This window comes from Rattus norvegicus, chromosome 7 (assembly GCF_036323735.1).
Source record: "Rattus norvegicus strain BN/NHsdMcwi chromosome 7, GRCr8, whole genome shotgun sequence".
Taxonomy (NCBI): domain Eukaryota; kingdom Metazoa; phylum Chordata; class Mammalia; order Rodentia; family Muridae; genus Rattus; species Rattus norvegicus.
The window spans coordinates 110,501,894-110,510,385 of record NC_086025.1 but is presented as its reverse complement, the minus strand read 5'-3'; the positions used below and the strand labels follow the sequence as shown (position 1 = coordinate 110,510,385).

At 50.5% G+C, this 8,492-nt stretch overlaps 2 protein-coding genes across 2 annotated transcripts; both read right to left on the bottom strand.

The window, feature by feature from the left end:
• Positions 1-1,279: 1,279 nt before the first annotated feature.
• Positions 1,280-3,571, bottom strand: Rpl8 (ribosomal protein L8). The gene is made up of 6 exons (NM_001034916.3): positions 3,547-3,571; positions 3,211-3,358; positions 2,980-3,121; positions 2,634-2,852; positions 1,624-1,739; positions 1,280-1,474 (listed from the first exon to the last, which is right to left on the bottom strand). The coding sequence occupies exons 2-6, from the start codon at positions 3,346-3,348 to the stop codon at positions 1,316-1,318; spliced, it is 774 nt and encodes a 257-aa protein (NP_001030088.2). The 5' UTR covers positions 3,349-3,358; positions 3,547-3,571; the 3' UTR covers positions 1,280-1,315.
• Positions 3,572-6,469: 2,898 nt separating this feature from the next.
• Commd5 (COMM domain containing 5) lies at positions 6,470-7,894 on the bottom strand. The gene is given in 2 exon segments (NM_139108.2): positions 6,470-7,479; positions 7,822-7,894. A coding segment is annotated over 1 exon segment (675 nt). The 5' UTR covers positions 7,427-7,479; positions 7,822-7,894; the 3' UTR covers positions 6,470-6,751.
• Positions 7,895-8,492: the final 598 nt, after the last annotated feature.

The following is an 8,492-nucleotide window of genomic DNA, read 5'->3' as shown; positions in this document are numbered from 1 at the left end:
GAGTTTGTCTGCCCTTCTAGACAAATCTCTTATTCTCTATTTCTTGGCCAATGGCTCGGCCCAAGCAGCCACACCTAGTGCTTCCCCCAATACCCTCCCCTCCCATAAACGCCTATCATCTATGGTGAGCTGTGAATAAGAAGCCAGGATAGTGGCCTGCCTAGAGCCAGTGGCTCAGCAGTAGGTGGAATTCATACACAGAGAAAAAGGACTACACTCCATGACTGAGACAGGGTGCACAGCAGCAGAAGCAATTTTGGAGCACAACCCAATCGTCCTGAGCTAGTCTCTCCAGAAGAACCACCCCACAAGGAATATACATGCTACTCAAGTACTCAAGGCCAGGGGAAGGGCCTTGAGACGTTAACATGGGATGGTATTACATCAGTGATCAAAGAGCAAGAGGCCACAGGACATGGCCAAGTTTAAAGTTTTTACAACGAAACCTGCTTGCCTTCACTGTCAGTCTGTCCCTAACTTGTGGTCCCTCTGCATGGTCTGTGACCCTGGGGAGGTAAGCTTCAGAACTCTACACACATTGTCCCAGTGGGACCAACAGGTGAGACCTGGTTCTTAGTGATCTGTCCCTTTATAGGAAAACATGGCAGCTCCTTGCTATTCCACGTAAGGTGCTGCATGGGTGGTTTCAGGTAGTCTGGGGGCTGTAGCTTTCTCAGTGTCAGCACCCACTGCACACAGGAATCTAGGACCAGCAGACAGCAATCTCAAGCTATAGCCTCCATCACCATCTGTGAAGGTGACCAAAACCAGCAAAGGTACAGAAGCACCTCTGCTCTGAGCAAATCTTACTGTGTTAACAGCTGTGGTCTTCGTCACTTGCAGAGAGTAGGGCCCAAATGGGATGTCCAATATTCTCTTGGGCAGCAGTTTAAACTCACACACTAGTGCCCAAGACTGCCTGTAATTCCAAATCAATTGAGAGCTCAGTGCCAGCTTCTGCTGCAGGAGAATGAATGGGGGAAATCTGTAATTCCACTAATTCCAGCAATTGTGGCCCCCAGTACACGTCAGCACCACATACTGTAAAACTGAACTACCCAGCTGGGCATGATGGCAATCCCTGCCTTATCACAGTGAGTTCCAGGACAGCCAAGGATCCTGTAGAGACCTGGTCTCAAACCAAAGTCATCCACCCAAATTCCAAGCCCAGCATGCCATGTTCTTGAGTCTTCTAGGGCAGAATCTTCTTTTACTTCCCTGTATACCAAAAGGCTCTGTGGCAAGGAATCCCCCCACAAAAGAGGCTCACACACAGCTTATTAGCCAAAGCACATACTTTATTAGCTCCTGAACTCTAGTTCTCCTTCTCCTGTACAGTTTTGGTTCCACGTAGCCGTCCAGTCCGGCGGGCAGCAATGAGACCCACTTTGCGCCCAGCTGGGGCATCTCTTCGGATAGTGGAAGGCTTGCCAATGTGCTGGTGGTTACCACCGCCAAAGGGATGCTCCACAGGCTATAGGAAGAGAAGGAAGTTAGAGTAAGAGCATTCTCACCTATGTAGGGAACACAGTAGAAGATCCTAGCGCCAGGGACCTCCCTGCTGCAGACCCTCCCAAACATAGCAACAAGAAAAGCCCGCCCACCCAGTCCTTGGCTACTTACATTCATGGCAACACCCCGCACACGTGGCCAGCAGTTCCTCTTTGCCTTGTACTTATGGTAGGCACGGCCAGCCTTTAAGATAGGCTTGTCAATTCTGCCCCCGCCAGCCACGACACCTACAGAATTACACAACACCTCTGAGACGTGCATCACAAGCCCCTCAGGTCACACTAGTGCCAAGAATCTACAACCCCCACAGAAGCCCACGAGTTCTACCTAGGAAACCCTGTATACTCTGCAAACTGACATTTCCATGACAGGCAAGGCCCATGCCTATATTAAAGCATACTGTTGACTCAGCCCAAGTTTCCAAAGGATGCACCTCAAGAGTCAGTGCCTGAGACTCGAGACAGGTCCTTCGGCCTCTGAAGACACCTCCCACACAAATGGACAAATCCACCCAAACAGTGTGCTTTGACCACGTGCCCTCACAACTTATCCTGTGTAAGGATGGAGTTGGCAGATTGTAAGACCCATCCAAGTAACTAAACAAGAGACTGAATCATGTCCTCTTTCACTGACTTGACTGTCTTTTAAAGTCAACCAATTCTGGTCCTATCTTTTCTAAAATGAACCAACTAAACTCGAGTGCAGGGAAGTCCTAGGTACAAAAGTTCCGAGCGGTATAATCTTTTTTTAAACCCTAATTTTATGCATACAGGCATTTTCACCTACATGTCTGTAGCCATACACCACATTTACGCAATGCCCAGAGACCAGCAAAGAACATCAGATCCCCAGGACAGCAGTCACAGTTGTGAGGTGAGAAAATAATCTGGGTGCTCTCTAAAAGTGCAAACAGTGCTTTTAATCAACTACCCTGACAGCCCTGTAACAACCCCAGAGTAGATACTGTAGAACTCTACAATTCAACCCTGAGTTTTATTCTGTGTTCAAAGAAGCTCCCCTCCCCTCCTCCATGATTAAGGAAATAAGCAATCTGGTTCTAGGACCTTGGCCCAGCAGGTGACCACCCTGTCTTCAGGGTTCCACTGCCCTCTGGCACTCACCAACAACAGCTCGGTTAGCAGAGGAAATGACCTTCTTGGACCCTGAAGGCAGCTTCACTCGGGTCTTCTTGGTCTCTGGGTTGTGGGAGATGACTGTAGCATAGTTCCCGGAGGCTCGTGCCAGCTTGCCCCTGTCCCCAGGCTTCTCCTCCAGACAACACACGATAGTACCCTCAGGCATGGTGCCCACGGGCAAAACATTGCCAATATTCAGCTGGGCTGTGGAGAGAGGTGGCAAAGTAACTAATAACGCTAAAAGCAACGCAAACCCACACCGCTCCCATACCACGAAAGTTCTGCATTCCAAGCCCGGATCCGACACTCCCTTCCCCGCCTTGAAGCTCACCCTTCTTGCCGCAGTACACAAACTGTCCAGTGTGGATTCCCTCTGCGGCGATGAACAGCTCTGTCCGCTTCTTGAATCGATAGGGATCACGAAAGACTACTTTCGCGAGGGGAGCGCCGCGGCCAGGGTCATGAATGATGTCCTGTGGGTCAGGGTGGCATGTTGTATTACAAGGTCTGCTCGAGACGCCCTGTTCCCCTCCTGCTTGCCCCCGCCGGTGGTGCCTCACACCTTTACGATGCCTTTAATGTAGCCGTGTCGCTCCGCGAAGTCCACAGCACGCAGACGCGCGGCTCCCTTACGGTGCTTCACGTGCGCACGAAACACAGAACCGGCACCTTTCCTCTGGCCTCGGATCACACGGCCCATGGCGGCGAGTCTGGAAATGGCTCACTTTCAGCGTCCAAAAACAACATGTCCCGGCCAGCTCCCAAGGCCGAAAGCACTCCATCCCTCCCTCCCGGTCTTGGATGAGTGGACCAGGCCGCATGACAGACCACCAAGTACTAAACGGTGGCGGATGGCGGTGGATACTTTCAAACCCGCAGTAGACAAAACACAACCTACCTGCCGGCAAGCAAGGCCAAAAGAGGAAATACACGGCTCACGGCAGCCTTATCTTCCGGGGCGGAGCCATAACCCCGCCCCTTCCCCAGCGCAATGCCTGTCGGGGCTTGTAGTCCTATGCGGGGTCCTGTGTCTCTACCAACTTGCTGAACTGAGGCTTACACCTAAGTCTCCCTGGGGAGAGGCTGACTTTAAAGAAACGGACTCGGAAGCCTTATGGAGTGCAGGTGGACGGTGGAGGAGGCTTCAAGAGGTGGAAGGGTTTGTCCAGGGCCACGCAGAATCCGAGAATCCGAGTTGGTCCCAGGGAAGGATTTCCATATAAGTTGTGGGGCTCCCGATGGTGGCTCCGAGGTAGACAGAGATTGAGTGAGCAGTCACGAGAAACCTAGTGCTTTGCACACCTGGAAGGCTGGGATTTCCAGGCCGGGGTGTAGCACACGCCTTTAATCCTAGCACTCAGGAGACTGGGGCAGCCGGAGTTCCAGGCCAGCCTGGGCTAGAGAACATGTTCCAGGACAAGTCAGGGCTACAAAACAAACAAACAAAAAACACTCTGGGGGGAGTAGCGGGGAGAAGAACAAAAAGGTAATGACTGGGATTTAGGATGGTCACCTGCGGAGTTCTCAAGATGTCTGGCAGAGAAGACAGAAGTCATTGGCCTCAGTAATTGGGACGAGGGTGGGGACAGTGACCCGGAAGACCAGTGATGCATGGCAATAAAGTGGCCTATGTGTGTCTTTGGTGCCAGAGAGCCCCCAAACAGAGGGTCTTCATTTGAGTGAAACCTAAGTAGTGGATGCCATATAGGTGAAGACGGAGAGGGAAGTAACTGAGGGTCAGGGTCCCAGTTGATAATAGAGGTTTGTCAGGACTAGGAGATTTTGCACGGCAGAGGCTAAAATTGGCATATTGAGGAGGAAGGGACACGGCTGGTGGTCTGACACACTGAAAAGAGGAAGGGACACCCTGTCATTGGCATGGCTCAAGTACCACAGGTACTAGTGCATGGGGTATTCCAGAAGGGTAGTGGGCAGAGGTCTAGGCCACCCAGGGCTGAGTCAGCCCAGAAGAAAACCAGAGAGAAAGATGCCTTATATAGCAAAGACTGTGGGAGGATACCTGCTAGTGCTGTCTTGTGAACCTTGCAGGGCCATAGTTAGCTTTCTGGCTGTACTTAGGGCCCTGATACCACTAGGTTATCTGTGAGAGTTTTCTAAGAGTCTATAAGTGTATGTGCAATGTTCAGTCCCTGTCACACTCTTCCTATAGAGGCATCTTCCACTCGGCTGTCCTTCCAGAGGACAAAGACACCTTATATGTTTATTTATAGATGGGGTTTCTCTGTGTAACCCTGGCTGTCCTGGAACTCTGTAGATCAGGAGAACCTCAAACTCAAGAGATCCACCTGTCTCTTCAGAGTGTGGCATTAAAGAGGTGCACCACCAGCATCAGGCAATATTTTTTTTAAGGTTTATTTTATGAGTATGGGTGTTTTGCCCATATGACTGTGCCTGGTGCCCAGGAATGGACAAGACATTGGATCCCTGAAAATGGAATTACAAATGGCTGTGAGCCACCATGTGGTTGATGGGACTCAAACCCAAGTCTTCTGCAAAAGCAACGAGGGCTCTTAACCACAGACTCAATTCTCCAGCTCCCAAAGACACTCTTGATATCCCCAGTGGTTCCAGACTACCCATGGAGAGGAAAGTAAAGTACTGACCTAGTACACTGGACGTATTCAAAGGTTTTAATACATTGTACTGACTGGTTTTGTGTGTCAACTTGACACAAGCTGGAGTTATCACAGAAAAGGAGCCTCAGTTGTGGAAATGCTTCCATGAAACCCAGCTGTAAGGCATTTTCTCAACTAGTGATGGAGAGGGGGAGGACCCAGCCCATTGTGGGTGGTGCTGTCCCTGGGCTGGTGGTCCTGGGTTCTATAAGAGAGCAAGCTGAGCAAGCCATGGAGAGCAAGCCAGTAAGTAACATCCCTCCATGGCCTCTGCCTCAGCTCCTGCTTCCTGACCTGCTTGAGTTCCAGTCCTGACTTCCTTTGGTGATGAACAGCAATGTGGAAGTGTAAGCTGAGTAAACCCTTTCCTCCCCAACTTGCTTCTTGGTCCTGATGTTTGTGCAGGAATAGGAACCCTGACTAAGACATACACCAACACTACAAGCTTTACTCTAGTAGCAGCCGGTGCACCAGCTGATCCCTATGCAGAGTACTCCTCAGTCCCTCAATTCCACATGTCTGCAGAGACACCAAGTTCAAAGATCACCTTGTGACCAACCTTCTCACGATGGCCCTCCTTCCAAACACCTATTCTCATCTGACCTGGCTCTATTCAATTGTCACAAGTGGTACTCGTGGTTTTATTGTTTGTTTTAGACATATTATTTTATGAGTATGAATGTTTTGCTTGCTTGCATGTATGTACCGCGTAAGTGCCTGTACTGGATATCTTGATGTTGGATCCCCCACCCCCATCCCCTGCAACTGGAGTTACAGATGGTAACCACATGGATGCTGGAAATTGAACCCAAGTCTTCCGCAAGGGCAAGTGCTCTTAGCTAAACCAGTCCTCCAGCCCTGTTCTCATGTCTTAATATTTAAAATATGTATTTAATGTTATATATACTAAACATTATTTAATGCACATTTAGTAGTTGTTATCCCTCTCCCCTTATCTTCCCACTAGGATGTCAGCTTCATGAAAGCAGGAATTTAGGGCAAAAGAATAAACATTGCCCACAGCAAAGCAGTGGACTTATGAAAGCACGTGAGCAGAGTTCGGGTCACGCTGAGCAATCTTGTATGTTGCAAGAGGTCTTTATCTGGACTTAGATTTCCACATGGCCTCATCCAGGAGCGTGTACCAACAGCTGGAGATGTTTAATCCCCAAATAGAACAACATGTTTTTAATAGTTGCTTTACCTCTTTAATTCGACACTGAGCCTCACTATGAAAGCCAGGCCCAGCTTACACTTCCCATTCTCCAGCCTCAGCCTTCCAAGGGCTGAGATTATAAACTGTGCCACCCTGCCCAGCTGTTGACTCATAAAACAAAATCTGAAAGTCCCGCTGTCTTTTCACTTAAAATACGTTCTCACATGCAGGACCTCAATGGAGTTGGCCTCATCACCAGTGGGGGGCTGTGTTCTGGTACCAGCTTCAGCACCCACAGTACCAGGGTTCAGTCAGTCCTGCAGTTTGCGCTCACACTTCTTCTCCAGTTCTGCCATCTCCTTAAGGATCAAGGCTACACTGTACCGCAGCTCCTGAAATTTGGCTATGGGCACCTCGAAGCGGTGTGCAGATCCATCTGTGAGCTTCAGCTGCATGAGAACACTCGGTTGCAGGGAGCGGGACTGAGCGCTGGTTGAGATGGCCACGTCCACCCGCCACCGGAAGTAAGACATGTGAGGCAGCGAGGATCCCTGCTGTTGGGCTACAGAGTCGAGAAGAGGGCGTTGACTCCCAAATGCCAAACTGGCCAAATCTCCAATTAGATCCTGAGGAATGCCAAGTTCCTGGAGCTCTTCCTGGAAGGCATCTGGCTTTAGACTAGCAGGGGGCAGCCGGAGAGCCTGCTGGAGCAGGGTGTGTGTGCCCGCCAGCAGGACGGCCAGACGCTCTTCTGACAGGTTGGCGCTGGCACCAAGTTGCTCCACAGCTTCTCTGCAGTCTTTCCCATGCAGGGCCCCGACTACAAGTTTCAACAACTTTCTGAAGGTGCTCCTGTCTAAGTCCTTCAAGAGCTGAGCCACGGCCGTCACTTCTGGAGAGGGCTGGGAACCCAGGAAACTGACCCGGCCACTGTGACTGTCAGCGGGATGGTGCAAGTATGGAGCTGCAGGCCCCAAAGCAGACATCCTTTCTTCCCGTTTCTTGACCAGTCCGAAGAGAAGGTCCTAACCACAGTTGCCTAGAGAGGTGAAGGAGAGACAAGTGACTCCCTAGTCAGGAGCTTCCTGTACTAAAAATTGGGGGTCGATGTGGAGCCCCCATCCGCCGGACACATAACTACCAACGATAGCAAACAGGATGCGTGCTTGGGAGGTGGCGCTGAGACCGTGTGGCAAAGGAGCCCTCCTGAGTCTAGCAGAAGGGAGGCGTCCCAGAGATTTAACAGTTGGCAGGGAAAAGAACCAAGAAACAGAAGCGCGCACGTAAGTCCTACGTAAATAGTATTAGTGAACGTGGACAATGCAGCTGAGACCCCCTCAACCCTGAATCCTCATGATAGCAAGGGAAAACCGGATCTCACATTACAAATACAAACCAAGCCTTTACCGCCCTCTGCACCTGGAGGAACCTAGCCGCGGTAGCTGGCTGTGGCTGGCAGCAGCTGGAAGTTGGCGGGTCTCAGGAAGTGACCAGAGACACTTCCGGGCCGCTCTAGGAAAGCGCGACAGGCTCTCTGTGGTTCCCGGAACCGAGCGCATGCGCCGCCCAATCGCTTGCCTTCTGACACTTTGGGGAACAGAAGCAGAACGCAATCGGCTTCTGGGTTGGATGCATGGCTTCTGTTTTCCTGTGCCCAGGCAGTCCTGTGTGAGGGACACAAGCCAGAATTATTGTAGTTGATTCCAACGAATTGCATATTTTCAAATAGATGGCCAGGAGGCGGCCCACGTCTTTAATCTAAGCACTGGGAGGCAGAAGCAGGAGGATCTTTGTGAATTCAAGGACAGTCCAGTCTACACAGAGAGTTCCAGCACAGCCAGCACTACATACCCTGTCTGGGGAAAAAAAAAAAATAACAACGAACCAAAGTTCCCCGCAAGGGGGAGGAGGGTCGTAAATTTGTGTGGTACATGCCTTATAACCTCATGAAGCTTTTAGGGTGGGGGAGTAATTATGCGGGCAAAAGTGTATATAGATATTTCATCAAGGATAATATGAATGGCTAATGAAGCAAACCTGGTGATACAAGTA